Source organism: Epargyreus clarus, unplaced genomic scaffold (assembly GCF_041222505.1).
Source record: "Epargyreus clarus isolate Ecla_fem2 unplaced genomic scaffold, WU_Ecla_fem_2.2 ptg000015l, whole genome shotgun sequence".
NCBI classification, from domain to species: Eukaryota; Metazoa; Arthropoda; class Insecta; order Lepidoptera; family Hesperiidae; genus Epargyreus; species Epargyreus clarus.
The window spans coordinates 17128416-17152382 of NW_027332223.1; the positions used below are offsets into that span (position 1 = coordinate 17128416).

At 38.2% G+C, this 23967-nt stretch overlaps 1 protein-coding gene and 1 long non-coding RNA gene across 3 annotated transcripts; one reads left to right on the forward strand and one right to left on the reverse strand.

Moving 5' to 3' along the window:
* Window positions 1-7136: 7136 nt before the first annotated feature.
* Window positions 7137-20029, forward strand: LOC140748321 (uncharacterized). 2 transcript variants are annotated; one of them, XM_073081160.1, is made up of 7 exons: window positions 7137-7451; window positions 7711-7930; window positions 10102-10285; window positions 10361-10555; window positions 14196-15659; window positions 15811-16974; window positions 17379-20029. In XM_073081160.1, the coding sequence occupies exons 2-7, from the start codon at window positions 7795-7797 to the stop codon at window positions 17569-17571; spliced, it is 3336 nt and encodes a 1111-aa protein (XP_072937261.1). In that variant the 5' UTR covers window positions 7137-7451; window positions 7711-7794; the 3' UTR covers window positions 17572-20029. The 2 variants fall into 2 exon arrangements, with proteins under 2 accessions (XP_072937261.1, XP_072937262.1); XM_073081161.1 differs by lacking the exons at window positions 7137-7451; window positions 7711-7930; window positions 10102-10285; window positions 10361-10555 and adding an exon at window positions 10666-11764.
* On the reverse strand, window positions 20020-21095 carry LOC140748323 (uncharacterized). The gene is made up of 2 exons (XR_012102938.1): window positions 20810-21095; window positions 20020-20637 (listed from the first exon to the last, which is right to left on the reverse strand). It is a non-coding gene; the product is annotated as an uncharacterized LOC140748323 (long non-coding RNA).
* Between the last annotated feature and the right edge of the window lie 2872 nt (window positions 21096-23967).

The window sequence follows — 23967 nt, forward strand, 5'->3', positions numbered from 1 at the left end:
CAGCGATTACTGCCTCACGCGCACGCGCACTCCCCCGAAAGTCAAAGAGTATTTGAAACCGATGCGTTCGAAGCATTTTTGTCACCTATGGACTTCTATCATCATAAAACGATTGAATGTAAGCAGACTTCAAATATTTGCAGTGCTTATTTCCTGAATAGAATATTGTTTAGTAAGTACAGTTATTGTTGTAAAAGTGAAATTAGAGATTTTTTAAAATTTTCATTACTTTCATTAATTTTCATTACTAACCAACTACTTCTTTAAATAAATACTAAAATTAGGAAAATTTTAATTTATTTTGTCAAAAAAATTATACCGCTTGTCTGTGACGTGACCGGGAGCCGGTTGCACAGTGAGTGAAAGGAACCGGTTCCACAGATGTGCCATATGCGTTTTTTAAAAGGTACACTTTTTTATTGTGCTTATTCTAATAAAAAACTGAAATGTGGAAATAACATCTTTATTGAACGTTTCGTTTAGACCGCTTAAAAACAGTCTTGAAAGTACCATTCTATAGCTATCGTTTATTTTAACATTTTTAACGTTAAAATGGCATTTTCTCCATTTTATAGGGATGATGACAAGGGTTCTAGCTATTCGACGGAACATCACGAAGCTAAAATAAAAATCTTAAATTCACTAAACGAACAGAAAGTCACTAAACGTTCTTGTCTTCATTATGAGTATCAAAAACAACGTGAAAATGACCCGATTTCACGGCTGTGCATAAAAATCACATCAAATCACTATGAATACGATAGTTCTCTTTTTGCGGAAACACTGCAGTTTCGTTAAATCAATCAAAACTCGGTAAATTTTAAATCTCTAACCAATGTAGATTCTAAATACATAGATTCAACTGTATTGCTTTGCTTAGAGTTTGACTTCCATATATCTTTTTTTCTTCAACATTATGATAATAGTTTAATTTACAGGTACTTTTTTTCCTTCTGCGTTTTTTTTACTGGAGCTTGACTTCCGTATATCTTCTTCATTTTCTTTTCCTACAAGTTTTTGGTTTTTTCTTTGGCTTGCCAGATTTATCGTTATTTTCTGTACTCGTATGTTTTCGCTTTTCTTTATATTTTTTTTCTTCGATCGCGCTTTGAATGTATTGGGGATCTCTTATTTTCATATTTCGTGGGAACCTGGGATCGACCAGTTCTGGAAGTAGACATTCTGTATAAAATGTGCAAAATTTTTCCTCCATTTCATTCGCCCAGAAATTATCGTCTTTGGGAATCAATTCTGTCTGTAAAGGCCGATCCTCTCCCGTCCAAATGCCAAGCAAACCTTTTGGTCTTTTGGTTATATGCAATTGTCCCTGTATTTGAAAATACCAAGCGTGCGTTTTGTTTATAACCATCTCTCCTTTATTAATTTTATAGAACGGTATTTTCTTTTTCTCTACAGCTTCTCTGAAATTTTTATTGTATGCTGTTATAGGGCATTTAATTTCGACAATAGTATCGGCCCCAATCAAGCCATCGGGTGTGGCTCCAAGAAATTGAATTACTTCGTCTACAAAAAGCCCACAGGGTGCAATTTGGACATTCAGTTGTCTCGCTAGCTGATCTAGAGTGGCATCTTATATTCAAAAATATTCAGAGTCCACTCGCAATTACAACAATATTTAATTATAATTAACTATTTACGAAGAGTTTGTACACTAATAAAAATATGTATATTCAGGTGTCTACTTACTAAAACAATAAAATCTAAATATTTACAAAGTTATTTGCACGCTAATAAAATATTAATATTAAAAACGTCCAAGCTTTGTACCAAATGCACTGTCTGAACTGTTTACTGTTTGACGCAAAGTGTAGAGAGCGGAGCGCGCTGACATGTGACACAACCTCCCCGTGCGAACGCTTGGATAAGACTGGCCCACGCGTCTGAGACAGTCGCGGCGCCATCCGCGAAAGAATAATATCACAGTAATATGGTGTTATTGATTTAATAGCACTTAAGTAGTCATTTTGCAAAACTTTGAACTTAAATTTAATAAAGCAATAAATTGTCTATAATAATGTGAAAAAAACATTTAAATCGCTTCAGTCCTTTGGAAGCAGTAAGCAAATTCCTGCAAATATATAGACGATATAATAGATTTTTTTTCTTAAAAACCACCAAAAATAATGTTATCATTATTTTTGGTGGTACTTTAAATTTTAAGTTTATTTTTATAAATAAACTTAAAATTTAAAGTTTATTATATTTTGCATATTAGGTATATTTTATTTTTTAATTTGATCAATCCGTCTAGTAGTAGTAGGCCTTTAAAGAGAGGTCTATGTCGTAGTTTGGCCTATCCTTTCGCCTTAAGAGTAAATCGTCCGTGGCCGAAGGAGGTCGCAAGCGTGAGTAGTGTTCGGCTCGTACCGCCACCGCACCGCCCGCGCCGATGACGTTGCCCGCCTCCTCCGCCCGCGCGTCTCCTCCCGTGCGTGTGTTACGTAGGAATCTTAACAAGGACAATGTGACCGATCGATTTTGAGTAAATTTTTGTTTAATAAGAAAAGTGGTAGTAATGTAAAAGAGGTAGTGTCATCGAAGTTGAGTACGGTTGTATTGTGCGTTGAGAGTCTTTTAGTTTTTAGCGTGGCGAATAACCTTATTACGAGTTAATCAGGATTGGCCGAGCGGAAATTTTAGTATTCGCAGTTTGTTTTTCTGCCTTAAACGAACAGCACACGAGGACGTGTAACTTGTCACGATGGCCGTGGCGGAGATGGCCAATAGAGAGTTGGTTTGAGTACGCTTTACCCACAAGACATAGGAGATGGCACTAGCTGGGGTGACCAGTAATAACACATTTCGAACATAAAAAAAAAAGTTGGGTTTTAGCTTTTTCCTTATTCTGCTCTGAAACTGTATAACTGACGAATGGACGAGTTCAGTAGACACCAACAGTGAACTTTTGCGTTTCTCCAAATAGGATTCATAGGGAATACTTAACAATTATTGATCGTGTTGTAACATTTTAATAAAATGTGTTTACAGATACCTACTACAAGTGAGTGGTAGAAGATCACGTAGTTTTTGTGTGCCACAACGCCACACTTTGGTCCGCCGTACCTTTTTCTATTATTTCCAACAAATTATTTTCTTTTTAAAAAAAGATGCAGAATTGCACACGTATGGAGTTTCTTGTGCCATTTCTTCTCCATAGCGAGGCCCCTTCCGAGGCGGTGGTGGTTTGTTTGAGTTTCAATAAGTGTTCTAAGTATGTGAATCAATTTTGAACAAATGAGATTTGAATTTTAAGTAGACTAGTTACTAGTTATGAAAATTCTAGGTTTGATAAAAGTAAAACTAAAATAGTGAAATTTAACATTAGTGAACTAGTTTTGATTAAAAATGAGAAAGAAATCTAACAAAATTAGATCCGAAATTGATAGGTCCATTTAAGGTAGTTGAGGTTTTGGAAGGTCATTGTTACACGCAGAAAGCTTTGAATTGTAAACGTACCTACAAATTTGCTCACGATAGGTTAAGAAAAATACCAGAAGGCCATGTACCAGTCGAAATCAAAGTAATGGATGATCTTTTTTTTTATAATATAAGAGTAGCAGACGAGCATGCAGTCCACTTGATGGTAAGTGGCTACTGCCGCCCATGGACATCTGTAATCAACCCCAGATAGGATTAGATATTCCTACCTCGGTAAAGTCTGTCTCCGTTACCACACCCTTCAAACCGGAACACAGCAGCGCCTAACACTGCTGTTATTAGGTAGAAATAGGTGTGGCGGTGGTGCCGCCGGAATCGAACCACAACAGGTTCTACCACCTTCAAATCTTGTTAAAGGTGACGATGTTCAAAGTTAATTGGTTAAAAGAAATTCGGGTAAATAACTCTATCGGCCGTATTGTGTTCGACCGTACCAGTAGTTATTTCGTAGTCGTAGGCCGGTAGAAATCGGTATCTCTTGGGGCAACTCAAGTAGTCCGTGGGTGCGCGGTGTGCGTTTAACTCTGGCGGAGGTCGTGGTCTATGGAGACCGTATCGTGTAGCCGCAGGGGTGGTGTACACGGACGATCCACTAGGTGGATGTGCGTACTGAGACGTGTGAGAGAGCAATGTGATTGCTCTTCGGCTGGAGAGCCGTGGCGTTAGAGGTCTTTACTCGAGGGTTTGTGGAAACTTGGTTGTAACTTTATTGGTTTTGATGATGACGATGGTACGTGGCTGCGGTATTTGTGTGTTGTGATTTGCTATAAGTTTGGATTAAAGACTATTAAGATTCAGGTTAGTGTAAAGTTCATGAGCTAGACAAAGTTAACATACACACAACACACGAGGCCGTGTGCTAGCAGGATGGCCGTGTCGGAAATGGCGGTACTGAGGCGCTTCCGGAGCGCTAGCGCCATATATGATGGAAAATTCGACCTTCAACTTTTCAACCCCGATTATGCTGAGGTGCCTCCTGCCTCAACCATACAAGTAAGGCATTTGGAGCTTACGAATATTTGATAAGGTTGATAAGCAGAGATATATGATGGAAAATTCGACCTCCAACTCTTCAACCCTAATAATGCAGAGGTGCCTCCTGCCTCAACCACAGAAGTAAGGCAGCTTTTTGAAGCTGTTTGAAGCTTACGAATATGTGATAAGGTCCTTCAGTAGATACATATGATGGAAAATTTGATCTTCAACTCTGATGATGCCTCCCACCTAAAGTATAGAAGTTAGACATTTGTTGTAATAAAGTTGGTAGACAGGGATATATGATAAAATATTTGACCTTCATCACTTTCACTTTGTAGATGATGGAGTGCTACCAACCCAAACAATAGGAGTTAGCCATTTTATGCTTTCATACATGTCTCTCATGATGAAAATTTTACCTTCAATATCTTGACCCTGATAATGCAGGGTTGCTTCTCGCCTAAACGGTATGAGTTATACATTTGATGCTTTCGGATATTTATAAACAGTATCAACGCTAGACTTTGTTATGACGTAATGATATAAAATTTGATCTTCAAGTCTTCAATACTAATGACGCAGGGACATTGCTGGTCTAAACTGTCTTACGCGCTTATTAACGTTTGTGTATTGGCTATAGCTTACGTTAACTTATACGTTGTAGTTTTTCTTACCTACTGAATTTACGTGAATTCGCCCAACCCCATCGCAGAGCTTTATTATTTAGTTTATTATTTACTTTTCTGTTTCAAACTCACCCAGCCAATAATATTGAATTGGTTAGGTTAAGTTGGAACATATAAGACAATATTAAACTAAGCGAGCAGGGCGCGGTACCGCCCTGCGAGCGGGTGGGTCCAATCAATGTAAATTCAGACCATACTTTTATTCATGATCAATGTGATCATATATATATAGAATTATATAGAATTATATACATAGATATAGAATTTTATATCGTATTAATATAAACGTTAGTATGTCATCACTAAAAAGAGTGAAAATTTTTTTTTTAACAAATAAATACAACCGACATCTCTGTAAGAACTATGTACTAAACCCGATATTTATTTCAATAATTTTTTACTTCGTAGTGACATAGAAGTCGGTTGTATTTTTTTGTTAATTTTTTTTTCTGTTTTATGGTTGAATACACATGTTTAACCCGAGGTTTAACCATACTAAATACGTACACATGCGGGATCTATTGGGTACAAAACAAATACAAGTCTGCGGGTTTTTCACTTCACATTTTAACACTTTTAAAGTTTCATAATTATTAATTATGAAAAAATATTTTTGGTAAAATATTGTAATAATCGTGCTTGTAAGATTAATTCAAAGGTACCTACTTTTAAAAAAATAACCGAACATCTTTAATAGGTGATTATAGCAATTATTCGACCTTCTTTTGGTGATGTAATGGAGACATGGAGAGACTTTAATAATCTTAAGTTTTGTTTTAATACTTTTATTTAACCGTTGGAAAGATATATTAAAATCCTCCCGGGTTGGTTCTTACGAGAGTTGGCAACCCTACAGTGGTGGCTAAATATTGGAAATGCGTTACTTTATACATACCGCCTTATGGGTTATTTGGCATATCCGAAATAAATATGTAGCAATATTTCAGCACAACTAAATCTGGAAAGGACAATGCCCATGAAAGTATGGACCGCCGTCCAGAGTTGCATCAAATTGAAACTTGTTGTGGACGATGTATAATTAACCAAATACTACCACCAATAATTATTTTTTAGATCAGCACCCGGGTTCTGAAGTTATTTACCGAAATGTTACATAACCTCAAAATCTAAAATATCCGACAATAGATTGATGGTCGGTTTTAACTGATAGTAGGTACCTATAATGTAGTTCAATTAACATATTCCATTTACTTTCAAAGGTAGTAGGTAAAAAAACCTAAAATAATCCTAAAAACCTAAAATAATGAATTCCGAGTATAAAATTCCGCCATTTTAATTTTTAAGAACAACAATCAACATTTCGTCTTATTTTATCTTAAATGGAACCCCCTTGTTCAAAGCAACTATTCTGATCGACAAACTATGTAAAAAATCAAAAAATAATTTTAATATTACTTTCCTTTTGATGCATCATAAAAATCATTAGTCAAAACACTAATAGATCTTATTGAATTCCGAGTATAAAATTCCGCCACTTTAATTTTTAAGAACAACAATCAACATTTTGTCTTATTTTTTTCTAAATGGAATCCCCTGTTCAAAGAAACTATTCTGATCGACAAAATATGTAAAAAAATCAAAAAATAATTTTAATATTACTTTCATTTTGACGCATGAGAAAAATCAGTACCAAGAATGGGCATTCTCCTTTCACAGCTGGCGGATAAAAAATTAGTTTTGGCCCCACCAGTTTCTCGTGTAATTACTCCTGTAGATTTATTAATCATATTTGATGACGTATTGGTATTACATAATTGTATAAATTAAATTGACTAGATCGTTATTCGCAGCGTGTTCACCGACATATCCCTATCGTTTTCCGCTTTATACTTCTTTCTTTGATACGAATTAATATTGACACAAATATAGGTATTTATAATTAATGAAACTGTTGTAACTTTAAATTTTTAAATTTAAATGTATAAAGGTATTTATTTAAACAACAATTTTATTTATAAACAGTATTATAACATTTTAGGGCCATTCAACTTTGTTAAGAAGTTATATTTTCAATGTTCATATGAGTGTAGCCATATTTTCTTGATTTTCCTTGCGTTATTAACAAAGATATAGTAGGATCAAACTTTTGTTAAATTGTTTTATACCACTGGCAGTACGGCCGTGGACAGGCCACAGCCTACCGCGAATCCCGACTCGGGTGTGCAGTCATCCAAGGATTCGGGACCCTCCCAACAGTGGCGTAACTATAGGGTGGCCGGTCTTGAAAACTGCCACAATGACAAAACGAAGAAAATAAATCTCTGGTGAAAAAAGATGGTTGCCAGAACCAAATAATCACTGAAGCAGGTACGTATTCGTCAGCGAAAAATGTATTAGTAAAATTCAACCAATTTTTTAAACTCGGGGCCTCATGCTACTTTACCACCACTGCCTTCCAAATCCTTTGATTTTTGCTTTTAATCGAAAACTACTTTACTTTGAAAAATTAGAGTAATTTATTATACCGTCGATTTAAAAAAAAGTGTATTTTTGAGTTATAATGTTGTTGTAGGAGTAGTGCGATAATATTTTCCTTATTAAGATTGGCCTTCCACCGCGCACGTAGGTATATTGAAATAATCGCGTGGAATGTAGCGGTGGGCGAACGTGTTGCGACCAGAGATTAGTAAGCGAGTTGTATTTAAAAGTGATGAGGGTGTGCACGAGCGCGGCGCTGGTGCCGCTGCTGCTGCTGCTGGCGGTAGCGCCGCGCCGCGCCGCGCCGCCGCCCGCGTGCGCGCAGCTCGCCGACAAGTACGCTTATCGGTACCGAATACTGACTAAAGGTATGATTAAGCGAAATTATTATTCTGTTCATACATTATAATAACTTAAATTCCGAACCTTTAAACTCCTACAGAGTGAACTATGTATACCTTAGGTAGGTACTCATACTTACTCTTACTTTAATTACCCTTTAATTTATGATTATTGGGTCAGGGGGACATTTTTTACCAATCTGATTGTGAAATATTTTTTAACATACTCATCTTCATCATCAATAACCCATTACTGTCCTACAGCTGGGCACGGGTCTCCTCTCATAATGAGAAGGATTAGGCCATAGTCCACCGCGCTGGACAAGTGCGTATTGGTAGACTTCACATAGCTCTGAGATTTTTTTTAATAAATCTCTGTTATACAGGTTTCCTCACGATGTTTTCCTTCACCGTTTTAGCAAGTGATAATTATTTTCTAAAATGCACATAACTCTGAAAAATCAGAGGTGCGTGCCTGGGATTTGAACCTCGGACCCCTCGATCGAGAGACCGAGTTTCTAACCACTAGGCTATCACTGTTTTAAAATACTAACTATGATGTAAAATATATTTCATTCATTAAGCGGATGGGTGAAAGTCGTCCCTAATTAGGATTATTGACCATACATTTTCCATTGGTAAACATACTTACCCATACATTACGTAAGGTAGAAAATGTTTCTCATTTAAAGTGTTTACAGTACAGTCACAGTAGAAGTATCTACACAGTATTGTAACTCGCCCCTGGGCGAGAGTTCGCGTTAGGGCTGCGCGCCTACAGTATTTAAATTACGTCTGACTTTCTTCTACTTTTTTTTTATATTGTAAATATTATATTTTAGCCTTTACATAGCCGCTCCTTGAAGGCGAGAGGTTAACTGACATTTTGTTTTAGTTGAAAATAATAAGTAAATTAATAAGTTATAATAAATACTTTGCAAATTAGTAGGTATGAAAAGTCTATTTATAATCATGTTTAACGAGAATAGCTATTGCTAAATTATCGTTCGTATGTCGTTTTCTTCGTCCAATCCAATTATTTATTTATAAATTCAGGTATTTTGTTCGGTAAAAAATTTATATACCAATTATTTTCAAAAAAGAAACAAATCATCATCATACCTATACACACGCTATAAAATTGTTTAAATAAAAAAAACACTTCCTAAATACCGTCACATCGACCGCTCATCACTGCGGCACATTTGCGCGTAGGTATAATTTGCGTTCCGTGCTCTTGTATGAAGATAGAATACTGTATATATACTTATAATGTGGTACATAGTATACAGACTGTACAGTCAATTTGTAGGGAACCCTCTCCACGTGAGTTGAAGTCGCACTTATCCGGTTTTAAAGGAGAATGAATCAAAATTCGTATTATACTATTTTGGACACTTTTTTAAAGACACGTATTCATTGGCCCACCACGTATTCTTAAAATTAATATTTGGCTAAGTGCAAGTTGACGTCGCGAACCGAGAATTCCGTAGATACCACCAAAACTTCTATTTTTTTTTTTATTTTTAGGATTTGCTATACCAACCATTGAAGTAAATGCATTGTGAAAGTTTGAAATGTCTATCTATTACAGTTCATTAGATAAAGCAAAAAACGTTAGAAAATAGTGATTTCTTCTATGGGGAACCCCATTTATTTTCAACCTTTGTTATTTTAATATTTGTTGTTATAGTGCCACGATTATACATACTCTGTTAAAATTTCTAATGTCTATCTACGAGTATTACGGTAGAGCCCTGTGACGGACGGGCAGACAGACACACGGACAGACAGCGGAGGCCTAAGTAAAGTGTAAGAAGTAACCACCTAGCTGTAGCTCAGTCTTGAAATAATTTTAGAAGCTGTGTATTTATAACACATTCCATCACCTTCGTGAGAAGGGAGATTGTCACTATAATACAGGCTTGGCCGGGTCATTGCGGTCTTTGGGAATTAGTTATTATTAATATTTGGAATAATAATGGAAATAATTATGTAAACCTGTGTATGTAGTGGTATTTTCCTGTAAATATTACAGTATTGGTTAAATATTATTATCTAGCAATTCAATGGTCACAACACAAGCCAGTCAAGTACTCAAATATTGTTAAAAGAAAACAGTATATGGCCTTTGATTGAGGCTATGCTATTATTATAAAGGTTCCGTAACTTCCGTAAGATACAAAAATTGGGTTCAGAGTCGAACAAATACCGAGAAGTGGTGATCGCGGGGAGAAAGGCGCCGCTGGCGGTGTGGGGCGCGCGCCGCGGGCCTGTCGCCGCGGCCGCCGCGCTGCTCCACGCGGCGCTGCACTACGGACTGGGCTACGACGCCGCACTGCAGCATCTGCCCTTCGACAACTGCTCCGCTATCGAGTCGCAGTGAGTGTCCCGCCCACGGCCTCCACAAGCTTCACCCTCACCCACTGCCACTTACAAGATATTTCTCATGCGTAGGTTTCCGGTGGCCCCCGTGGCGGTGAGCTGCGGCACGGACGAGGCGGCGCTGAGCGCGCCGCTGCTGGCGCGCGCGGCCGGCCCGTGCGCGCGCCGCACCGGCCCGCTGCTCGTTAGCGAAGCACACCGCTGCGGCTTTATGACGCTTAATCATTTTGATAAGTTCTATGTGGAATTAATTGAATCGAGTCATTGGTGAGTATATAAATAAATTAAATAAATAACAATCATTTTTCAAACGAAACTTTTCTTTAAATGCGTTTTGTACAATTTTGACTCCCGGGGGAACCTCACTCCCGGGGGAACCTCATCCCTAGGGAGCGCGTCCCCAGGTGGGATCGGGGAATGCTCGCCGGCATTTCGAGAGAAGTGCCGGAGGGTAGGAGGGAAATAAAATACCTCCCGCGGACCAACAGGTACACCTTCGTCGGGCCGCTCGGACATACTCCGACACCGGGCCGAAGTAGGTCAGCAGCATCGGGCAGGATGTCTTGTAGAGGATGGCAGCGGAAGAGCGGAAGTCAACGGTGGCATCCTAAGCCCTTGTTAGCAAGAGGGGTTACTGTCTTGGCGTCAGGCGGCAGCCGTCCGTAAAACCTATAGCCAACCCACCTTCTCCTAACCATGAATAAACGAAATAAGAAAGGGTCCAATTCAAATACTAGGGCGTCCCCCGGAAGCGACGTCAATGGCGATAACGATGCAGCAAATGTTAGGGCGTACCCCCGAAGCAACGAGAAGAAGAAAAGTGGAACCGACGTCCCAAAAGTTCGCATAGCCAGCTGGAACGTGGGTTCCATGACGGGACGCAGCTCCGAGCTAAGCAATGTGATGCTCAGAAGACGGATCAGCATCTGCTGCATACAAGAGACGAAGTGGAAGGGGTCCAAAGCACGCAATATCGGAAACGGCTACAAGTTCATACACCGGAAAGCAGTAAAATCGGAATGGTATAGGCATCGTAGTTGACGAAAATTTCCAAGCTCGAATAGTCGACATGAAGAGAGTAAGCGATCGAATAATTTCGATCAAATTCGCTCTTGACAACCAGCCATGCATGAACGTAATTTCAGCGTATGCACCCCAAACAGGGCTGTCACAAACCGAAAAACAGGCTTTCTGGGATGATCTTTTTTAAGTCATGCAGTCTATACCCAGCACCGAGGCGAAGTACATTGGAGCAGATTTTAACGGACATGTAGGTAGAACATCAACATCATATAGAGACATCCATGGGAACTATGGCTATGGCAACGCAAACCCCGAGGGCAATGTCGCGAATGCGAAACATGAGTTGTGCCGGAGGCGATACTAACGCCTCTAGTGTCAAAAAAGGTTAACTCAGAGACCGATGTCGGTTGTCATGGCAGCGGCCGTTATATATGAATACGTTGGAGTAAAACTGTGAGTTGATTTTAATATTTTGTACAAATATAATCAGTTTATGTTATTGTGTGCTATCCTCAGTTGGTAACCGATGCGTCGGAACGTTTGTGAATAGTATCAGCATCAATATCAGTATCAGTCATGCTCAGTCTCAGTATAAACAGGCGAGGCACGGTGTGGCTAAAGGGAAGGTTGGAGGCCACTAGGGGTTGAGACCCCAATTCAGTATGATCAGTAAAGGCATCCGCATCCGAGGATGTGGATGATATCAGGCAATCAGGTTGAACCAACCCTGTATTGCGTTACTTTATTATCAGTGTATTACTCGTATTTATGTTTGTACGTGTGTAACCCAGTGCATTATATTATTATCATTCAAATTGATTCGCCGTGTACTCCTTGTGTGAATATATTTGCAATGACATTCTGAACTTCGCGGCCACATTTAACATGGCAATTATCAACACCTACTTTTCAAAACGTGATGAACATCTGATCACATATAAGAGTGGGGGAAAGCACACACAGGTACTATATCTTAGCGGACAGGAAACTACTAAGAACCTGTAAAGACTGTAAAGTAATACCTGGCGAACCTCTAACATCTCAACACCGATTAATTGTAGCTGACTTTATAATACCAAGGTCAGCAAAGGCCAAGAAAGTTAGAGTTGCAAAGATTCGATGGTATAAGTTATTTCAAGAAGAAGGCCTAAAACTGTGCGCCGAACTCAATGATTACATAGAAAACAATGAGCTAGATAAGGAAGCTAATGCAATGTGGAACGACTTTCATTCTGTAGCCATCGAGAAAGCCACTTCGTACCTTGGTGTTTCAAATGGAACCACAAGATACCACAAGAGAAAACAAAGATTCTACTTTCTGGAACCCAAATGTTCAAGAGAAGATCAGCACAAAAAACGACGAGTTTCAAGTAGAGGTAGGGGTTCATCAAGGATCGGCACTCAGCCCCCTATTATTTAACCTTGTAATGGACTACCTGACATCGAAAGCTCAGCAACCTTCACCCTGGAACAACCTGTATGCTGATGACGTTGTACTGATCGACTCTGACCCTGAGGCTCTCCAAACCACATTAGAAATTTGGCGAGTGGCACTGGAAACGGCAGGACTCAAAATAAGCAGAGATAAAACGGAATACATGCACTGCAAGTTCGCCGACTCCGGCTGTCACCGCACTATTTACCTACAATCTACTGCCCTTAACACTGTCTCAAGCTTCAAGTATTTAGGCAGTGTTTTATCCAGCGATGGCAACATAGATACGGATATTGAACACCGCCGAAACGTAGGTTGGCAAAAATGGAGAGAGCTCACCGGAGTCCCATGCGATGCTAGAATGCCCATACGAACCAAGGGAAAAGTCTATAAAACTGCCGTAAGACGGGCAATGACATATGGCTCGGAATGCTGGCCTCTTAAAAATAAACAAACCGACAAACTTCACGTCACAGAAATGAGAATGCTCAGATGGTCCGCCGGTGTTACACTTCTAGACAAGGTACCTAACCGTTATATAAGAGGAACTTTTAAAGTTAGACCTATTGTAGATAAGCTAGCAGAAACACGTCTGCGATGGTATGGCCATGTCATGAGACCAGCGGACCATATGACCAGGAAAATTCTCGAACTTGAGTCTGCGCCGAAAAAACGTGGGAGACCCCGACTCACATGGATAAAGACCATAGATAACGACCTTAAGAATTATAATATTGACCCAAAGACGATCCAGAACCGCCAGCTCTGGAGAAAAAGAAGAAGAAGCGTTTTGTACAATTTTGTGTGTTCCTACCTACCGTTTAATGCTTAACCTACCTACTATAAAAATCTTGTGCTAGAGTAAATCTTCATGAGGGGATTCTTAGGGCAGCGCAGCGATATAAATCACTTCACATCTGAATAAATGTCATTATCGCAATTTCTAAGCGCGAAAGGTATTTACCAACTCCTTTTGGTCCTTTAAGGACCAAATAATATTTGTCTATGCTCAGAACAATAACTACCACTAGTATTGTTCCGAGGTCTTATGAGTGCACTCCGTATATTCAAGAATAAAATTATTTACTTTTTTTATAATACTTAAGTAGCAAACGAGAATTCAGTCCCTGATGGTAAGTGGCTACTACCACCCATGGACATCTGTAATTAATCCTAGATAAAATTAGATTCGTAGTTGAATTCGACAGTTGCTAGCCCTGAGTACTAAGCTGAAACGCCTCGGAAATGTATGTCTCCCTTACTACACTCTTCAAACCACAACACAGCAGCGCCTAAAACTGCTGTTAACTGCTTAGGCAGAAATAGGTGTGGCGGTGGTGCCGCCGCAGTCGAACCATAAAATATTCTACCACCTTTAACACTACACTACTTATGAACTAACAAAGTAAACTAAATTAAAGTTTGTAAAAAATATAATTATATTTTCAGTCCTGTAACACGGTTGCCATGCGCGCCCCCCGCGGCCGGCGGCGCGCCGCCCGCCGTCGTGCTCGTCGCCGCCGAAGATCAAGGGACCGATGCACTGAAGCAAATTCTTTGCAATAGTACTCTTTCACTAGCAATCGTACGCTTCAGTGATACTTCGTGTTTTCATAAAATATTTAATAGGCTGTACGATCAGCACAGAAATTTATCTTTTCTCTTTCTAAATGAAGACTTATCGATGTACGGACCCGAAGTACTTACAGTGAACTTATTCAATGATATCAAGGAAACAACTGACAAACGGTTTAATTTTATACTCGGATCAGATCGTGCGTTCAGTGTAGGATACAATTATAACATGAATCGTTATGCGGAACAAATTCTAGATACAATCGAGAAATTTAATCCTCGACTAGAAAACTTGAAGGATGTTTTAAGTATCAATTCAAAGAATAATACTTTTGATATCGAAGCTGCTGCCTGTAATTGGGCTTTACATAATAATATTACTTTTGAGTCTTGGATTTCTACTAGCCGAGAGTATATATTATTCGTATATTTATGTAGCAATGACCCGCTTAATGGCGAATATAGAAATACACTTTCACTTGTTAAGAACGTGATCAAGCAAGAATTCAAATTTAAAATAGATATCCGTACTGTCGATTGTAACGATGCTCATAGTATTACAAATATTTTTTTAAACAATTTTGGAGAAAATAAGGAAAGCATTATGGGTGCATTAGCATGGAGTTCAAGTGCAGGAATCGCGGCGTTCGCAAAAATAGCCAACTACAATGAGGTGCCCGTCGCGCTGGCAGGCCCCGTCGCGGCAGACGGGGCCTACCAGCCAGTATTCTCCGGTACTATCGCGTTCGCTGTCAATGGAAAACTCGAGGATCTGGCGAATGCTTATCGTAAACTTCTAAAAACATGCAATTGGTCGCGATTGGCTGTACTCTCCGATGAATCATCTTATGCGAAGTCTTTTAAAAATCATTTGCTTAAAGGAGGCAGCATCGTTCACATCGAAAGAACGGTAAGACCCGAGACGATATCGAATACATTGAAGTCTATCGAAAAAGACTATGCCCGAATATTTCTAGTGAACACGAATTCCACGTTAGCCGAGAAAATTCTCCTATCAGCATCACAATTAGACATGACGCCAATAAAAGGCTACGCGTGGATCGTGCGTGAGTGGAGTCCAGAGAAGGAGCTGCTAGCGGCAGATTGGGGTGCCATGAGCCACCTCTCGCTGGGCTGGTCGTGGCGCGGCGGCGGACCGGCGTCGGGCGGTCGCGCGGCGCTGCGCTCGCGGCTAGGCGCGCTGTGGCCGCACCGCACATGGCCCGCGATGGCTGCGCCTTTAGTGGATGCGACGCTCCTGCTCTACCACAGTTTCGCTCAATTTAATTTCCTTTATTCTTCGAACCCTTTTAATTTGAAAAAAAGAGGATATGCTATGTAAGTATAGATCGATTATATCGCTGCACGTGCGTATTAGCTATGTTGACGAGAATAACATGTAATAGTTTTGACTTTTAATATACATAATTGCATTTGGTAACTATTATCGTGTCGGTACGCGTTATACAATATGAATATTCACTTTCAGCAAATTTTCAAAAATCTATGATGAAATAAAAGAGCAAGGCCTAGCGAGAGACTTACGATTAAATAACAGTTCTGTTGAAAACCCGGTTATATATGTAGAGCATTGGAAGGGTACAATACGAACTGTGATCACAACCTGGCATTTGCAAGATGTTGAGGAACGAAACCAGTCTATATGTGGACTTCGAGTGCAGGATCGCCCATCCTGTTTGTTACGCGGTGGCGAGATTTCAAATTTCGTACAAAAATGCTACGATCCGCTACTGTTCACTTCCATCGCGATATTCATTATGTTACCTGGCGTTTTTCTTCTGGCACGACGAGCAAGACTAAGGCGTTTAAAACGCCGTGACCTCAAAATGTTAGCAAATCTATTCGAAAAGAAACAATCCAGCTCGATCGTCCATCGTGATTCGCTCTACGTACATAAAGAAATTGGTACCGGTAACTTCGGGCGCGTTTATTTAGCTACCCTTCGAAGACGCCGACGACGATCTCAAGAAAGATCAATCCTCGTAGCTGCGAAGGCACTACGAAATGACTCCGACAAGAGGGAATATTTACAAGAGGCCCAAATTCTTGAGTTCTTAGACCATAAAAATATCGTTAAATTTGTTGGAATATGCTTTGCGAACGGTTTACGGTTTATATTAATGGAATATGCATTATACGGAGATCTCCATCGTTACTTGAAATCACGACGTCATTTGGCCGGACAAAGACATTTAGGTGCAGGTGACGAAAGTGAAGCCATACACGTGTCTGCCGAAGCATTGACGCGACTGGCGGGCGAGGCGGCTGCGGCCTTGGAGTACCTCGCTCAGCAGGGCTTGGTACATCGTGACGTGCGCGCAGCGAACTGTCTAGTAGACGAGCGAAGAACACTTAAACTGGCAGACTTTGGTATGGCACGTAAATTATGTCACGATCAGCAGGAATACACCACTATACGTCAAGCACTATTTCCTGTATTGTGGATGGCTCCCGAAAGTTTGATCCATGGAACTTTCTCAACATCTTCAGATGTATGGGCACTAGGAATGCTCTTCTTTGAGTTAGCGACGTTGGGCCAGCGTCCATACGGAGACTGGTCTCCACAGCGGGTATTGGAGTTCGTGCGCTTGGGTGGTCGTCCTTCCCTGCCTCCAGACATGTGGTCGCAAACGTATGTCAATTCTTCTTGTAATTATTTTTTATTATATAATAAACATAATATTTGATAACACGATAATTCGGACCTAAACTATATGATTCATAACTATGAATCATAGAGTAACTACTCTAACAGATACAACAACAGAATTCATCATTAATAACTTCAGTTAATCTTAAGATTTACCGTACTTCAGGCTTTTACAATAACATATTTATTACTTTGACTAACCTTAACTTGCTATTATACGAGTATATAACAGCTGGATAAAGTGATTAATTTATCACATTGTCTGGACGAATTAGTTATTATACATAATAACCAATCATTATGTATAATAGCTATTTGACTTAGACTGTAACATATATACATAGATGTGGTGTTTCTCTTAATCACTGAAAAGTTGCGCGTTGCAGACGTTCGTTGCTGACGGCGTGCTGGCAGCAGGAGGCGGCGGCGCGGCCCGGCGCGGCCGAGCTGGCGCGCTTCCTGGCCCGCGCGCCGCGCGCCGTGCGCCCCGCGCTGCTGCCCGCGCCGCCGCCGGCGACACTGCCCGCGCCGCCAGACGCATCGTCCGCCAGAACTACATTGCTCACTTCCGATTTTTGAACCGAGACTTATTAAATGAAGGAAAAGCTGAAAAAGGGCGAACTCGCGGCGGCGAAGTGCACGCGCTTAAGGAGCGGTCGTGCTACGAGAGTTCAGAAAAACTGTTCTCCGGTATCACCGCTTTGATAAAGGGAGATGTACCACCGGGCAGTTCCACCTTTACCTTAAGGGCGCACGGGGCCCGTACCCGGGACCTCGACCGGACGGAGGCAAAGATATTTGCTTTCACGGATAATACATCACATAAAACATATCCCATAATAAGATAATATATCGCATAAACATTAGTACATACCACGGAACATAGAATTACTTAAGTTATTTTGTGTTTATAACCGACTTCCCTAAGGAAGAAAGGTTATCTATTCGTCGCGTATATTTTTTTATGTATGTTCAGCGATTTTTTTGCGATGCCACGACCGATCGACATGATTCAAATAACATTCATTTCGAGGAAATGTGATAATTTTGACCAGTTTTCCCAGAAAATCGGAAAAACCTTTGTTTTATACTTGAATAACCGATTATTTCTTAACTAATTTCATTTTTTTTTCATATGAAAGGATGTTTCATTGCGGTACTTTCCTACCTTCACATGGATTTGGTCTGATGATTAGAACTTTGAGTTATGGGGTGGAACTCATTTTATGATAACTTACTTCCTGGCTACCCAATTCTCGTGTAACTTAAAATGGACATATATAGAATATAGGATATGATGGAAAATTCGACCTTCAACTCTTTAACCCTGGTGATAAAGAAGTGGCTCTTGCCTAAACCATACAAGTTAGGCATTTGGAGCTTACGAATATGTAATAAAATCCTTAAGCAGACATATGTGATGGAAAACTTGACCTTCAACCCTTCAGCCCTAATAATGCAGAGGTGCCTCCAGCGTCAACCATACAAGTTGGCATTTGGAGCTCACGAATATTTAACAAGGTTGGCTATATGATGAAAAATTCAACTCTTCAACCCTGATAATGCAGAGGTGCCTCCTACCTCAACCATAGAAGTTAGGAATTTGAAGTTTACGAATATGTGTACAGATCAAGATCCTTGAGTGTACAATATGAGTGCTGACCTCAGAACTATGTACTAAACCAACATTTATTTCAATATTTTTTTTACTTTGTGTGTGACTTAAAAGTCGGTTGTATTTTTTTTGTAATTTTTTTTTCAGAACTTATAAAAGTATGTTCTATTTTTGGTCAACTGCAGAGGGTACACGTTATTATGTATGTGTTATTCTTTAGCGCGCTGGCGCCCTAAGGCACAAGCGGATCGACGAATTTTTACATATTTTTATATGTTGGATTACTCTAAATTTTAGCTTAAATTGAGCGGCGGTTATAAGCTTATAATTCTAATTTACTTGTAGAGAAATGTAAAGAAAATGTTACCTTGATTTAATATTTTTGTTACGTACGATTTAAATGCTTTTTATTAGGGTTCCGTATCCAAACGGTAAAAACAGATCAATATTACGAAGACTCCGCTGTCTGTCCGCCTGTCACAGAGCTCTAATTCTTGAACCGATTTTTTATAAATAACCATAGATAAGTATTAACATCTCACCGCCTTGTAATTGAAGGAAGCCAATAATTCGCTAACAACGTGTCAGCCATTTAATGGCTGTCATGGTTATTTGCGCGGAGCAATAGCGACATGTGCAGTTAAGTGGTGCATAATCACAAAATCGAAGTAAGAGTGCGGATAAATATCGTTTCATTCGTAAATGCTCTAAAAACTACATTTTTTATGTTTTTCAAACACGAAAGTAGTGACAATTTTAATTGTCAAAACTGCTTACATTTTCTTGTTAGGATTAAGTAATCTTTACTAATCTATGTAAATTACCCATTATAATAAATACAAATAAGCAAAATACAACATATTTTAATGTGGCAATGGAACTAACCTGTCAGGGGAAATCTTGGGAAATTTTTAACTTTTATTAGTACAATTGCAAGAATGTCAAATTACAAGGCGTGTGCAGTGACGATGTGTACAAGTACGATCGCTAAATATCCTAACAAATTTGCTTATACAAGTTCCTTAACCCAAATCTCATAAACGTTAAAGAACTTGCAGATTCTTATATGTTTAAATCCTCTGTTTGCAAGCGATGACATTTTATACTATTTATGTAAGAGAAGTATTATTGAGAAAAAGGAATAAATTTAGTAACTCGAATGATTCGTCAATTCCAAATCATTGGAACGGGACGTAATCAAAACAAAACAGCAAGTGGAAGTATTCATATATTTAATATAATATATAGATGTCTATAATAAGAATAGAATTATAAGACGTCTATGAGAATTCTATTTTAAGGGCCCATTCTGTAATTAATAGGACACAATTAAAATATTTCATGACTGTGTTATTATTGCTTGTGCATGTGCACTGATTAACTTACAGGACTGTATAATTAAAAATACATGATTTGCTAATATTAGTCTTTTATTTGGTTTATATGGTTCTATTGAGTACACACAGTAGAACTTTTGTATATATTTATCGTCAAATGTTACAGTTACAATAATTACTACAGATCACCTCAAAGCATTCTGAAGCTGTTATTTCCTTCGTTATATTGAAGCTCTTGCTAAGCTGAATTTGTGTGCTGCTTGCGTTAATGCTTTTCTTAATTCCTAAAATTATTTTCTGTAACAACTGAATATATTTTTTTATCACTGTCATTTTCATAATTAAATCTGTAGTCCAATAACAGCAACTGTATGGTAGTTTTCCTTCCTTCATCTTTTTGGGTAGTTTATGCAAGTAAAGAACTACTGTTTATACACTTTCGAAACTTTTGGTTCCTCACTTCTTCTACAACTCCACATTAAAAATGCTACTGCATGTTTGCAGCATCCTTGGGAGGCAGGACAGTAATCCCATTTAATACTTTCCTTTTCATATACAATCATAGACACTGTGCATGACATTTGATGTCACTTGTGTTCAGGACAACTTTTACTTTTCATTAAACACAAGCTTGCCTTCTTCTTAAACGCTACATACCCTATAGCGTCGTCACTATAATGCTGTCGCGAGGACCTGAAATTATAAATATAACCAATAAATAACCTTAAAGCAGTTCACATAACATAATAAGTATAGTTTAAAAATGCTTGATAATCAATTAAACATAACCTTTCTTCTATCGGAAGTCGGCTAAGAAATGTTTTAACTGTCCGAAATGATTAAATGTAAAGAATATTTTACTTACGTTGTTTATTTGTGATTTCCATAGGTTATTTCGTAGAAGTTTTTGTATTCATTTTTATTTATTGCATTGTATATCTTCTTTAAGCAGATACACGCTATCAACTTTAATATAGTGTGGATTTATATCGGTTCACAACATAAATTCAACCAACTCTAACAGCAAACGATATAATTATTATTTGTCTTGTTTATTATGCGTGTGATGACGTCACATGACATTTCAAGCAGCACCGTCCCCGTTTTGGAATTTACAACCCACAGATAAAAAATCGAAAATTTCTTTTTAGAAATAAACATACTTATAGTGTATTAAAAATTAAACTAAATATTGCATAATTTATGTTTACTTATAAGCTATCATATCGATCATATTTTATTGTTATTAGTGTCAAGTACCCAATTCTGTCAGCCGTTTAATGGCATGTTGGTGAACTTAGCACAGCATTTGCCAGCAGAGCACTAAAAAATGAGAGTTCTATTCGCATGCACATGAGTTCTATAGTTCCTGATAGTTTTCAGGAATAGTTCTGGCGATTTCACGGAGATAAAGCAGAATGAAATAATGCTCTGCTAACTTTACACAGCAGAGCATTTTCTACAAAATTGAAAAAAAAAGCTATTGATTAGTGTAATTAGCTAATATCTGGAGTTCCTAATAGGTTTCAGTGATAGTTCTCGCGAAATAAACTTAAAAAATAATTTATTGACAAAATAAATTGACTAAAATTTAACCAAAAAAAATCTGCAAAAAGGTTATTTAAAAGTGGAAACTCGTCGATTTTGCAAAGCCTAGTAATAAAATGATACATTTGTACAATAACTGACCCAGGAACTCACACTAAAGTGCCAGCACAGCATACTAGAATAACAAAAATCGGATGGATTTTCGACAAATATTTTATTTTCAATCATGTTCACGTAACCAGATGGCGGAAACTCATCGGTTTTATGTAGACTAGTAACATAGCTACAATTTAAAAATATAACTAATTCCAGAACTCACACTAAAGTGCCAGCAGAGCATACTAGAATAGCAAAAATCAGATGGATTTTCGACAAATATATTTTTACAATCATGTCCACGTAACCAGATAGCGGGAACTTATCGGTTTTATATAGACTAGTAACATAGCTACAATTTAAAAATACAACCAATGTCAGAACTCACACTAAAGTGCCAGCAGAGCATACTAGAATAGTAAAAATCGGATGGATTTTCGACAAATATTTTTTTTTCAATCATGTCCACGTAACCAGATGGCGGGAACTCATCGGTTTTATATAGACTAGTAACATAGCTACAATTAAAAATATAACTAATCCCAGAACTCACACTAAAGTGCCAGCAGAGCATGCTAGAATAACAAAAATCGGATGAATTTTCGACAAATATTTTTTTAAAATTATTTACACGTAACCAGATGACGGGAACTCATCGGTTTTATGTAGACTAGTAACATAGCTACAATTTAAAAATATAATCAATCCCAGAACTCACACTAAAGTGCCAGCAGAGCATGCTAGAATAACAAAAATCGGATGGATTTTCGACAAATATTTTATTTAAATTATTTACTCGTAACCAGATGACGGGAACTCATCGGTTTTATGTAGACTAGTAACATAGCTACAATTTAAAAATATAACCAATCCCAGAACTCATACTAAAGTGCCAGCAGAGCATACTAGAATAGCAAAAATCTGATGGATTTTCGACAAATATTTTTTTTCAATCATGTCCACGTAACCAGATGGCGGGAACTCATTGGTTTTATATAGACTAGTAACATAGCTACAATTAAAAAATATAACTGATCCCAGAACTCACACTAAAGTGCCAGCAGAGCATACTAGAATAGCCAAAATCGGATGGATTACCGCCAAATATTTTTTTTCAATCATGTCCACGTAACCAGATGGCGGGAACTCATCGGTTTTTTTGTAGACTAGTAACATAGCTACAATTTAAAAATATAACCAATCCCAGAACTCACACTAAAGTGCCAGCAGTGCATACTAGAATAGCAAAAATAAGATGGATTTTCGACAAATATTTTTTTAAATTATTTACACGTAACCAGATGACGGGAACTCATCGGTTTTATGTAGACTAGTAACGAAGCTAAAATTTAAAAATATAACTGATCCCAGAACTCACACTAAAGTGCCAGCAGAGCATACTAGAATATCAAAAATCGGATGGATTTTCGACAAATATATTTTTACAATCATGTCCACGTAACCAGATAGCGGGAACTCATCGGTTTTATATAGAATAGTAACATAGCTACAATTTAAAAATATAACCAATCCCAGAACTCACACTAAAGTGCCAGCAGTGCATACTAGAATAGCAAAAATAAGATGGATTTTCGACAAATATTTTTTTAAATTATTTACACGTAACCAGATGACGGGAACTCATCGGTTTTATGTAGACTAGTAACGAAGCTAAAATTTAAAAATACAACCAATCCCAGAACTCACACTAAAGTGCCAGCAGAGCATGCTAGAATAACAAAAATCGGATGGATTTTCGACAAATATTTTTTTTTCAATCATGTTCACGTAACCAGATGGCGGGAACTCATCGGTTTTATATAGAATAGTAACATAGCTACAATTTAAAAATATAACCAATCCCAGAACTCACACTAAAGTGCCAGCAGTGCATACTAGAATAACAAAAATTGGATAGATTTTCGACAAATACATTTTTACAATCATGTCCACGTAACCAGATGGCGGGAACTCATTGGTTTTATGTGGACTAGTAACATAGCTACAATTTATAAATATAACTGATCCCAGAACTCACACTAAAGTGCCAGCAGAGCATACTAGAATAACAAAAATCGGATGGATTTTCGACAAATATATTTTTACAATCATGTCCACGTAACCAGATAGCGGGAACTCATCGGTTTTATATAGAATAGTAACATAGCTACAATTTAAAAATATAACCAATCCCAGAACTCATACTAAAGTGCCAGCAGTGCATACTAGAATAGCAAAAATCAGATGGATTTTCGACAAATATTTTTTTTAAATTATTTACACGTAACCAGATGACGGGAACTCATCGGTTTTATGTAGAATAGTAACATAGCTACAATTTAAAAATATAACCAATCCTAGAACTCACACTAAAGTGCC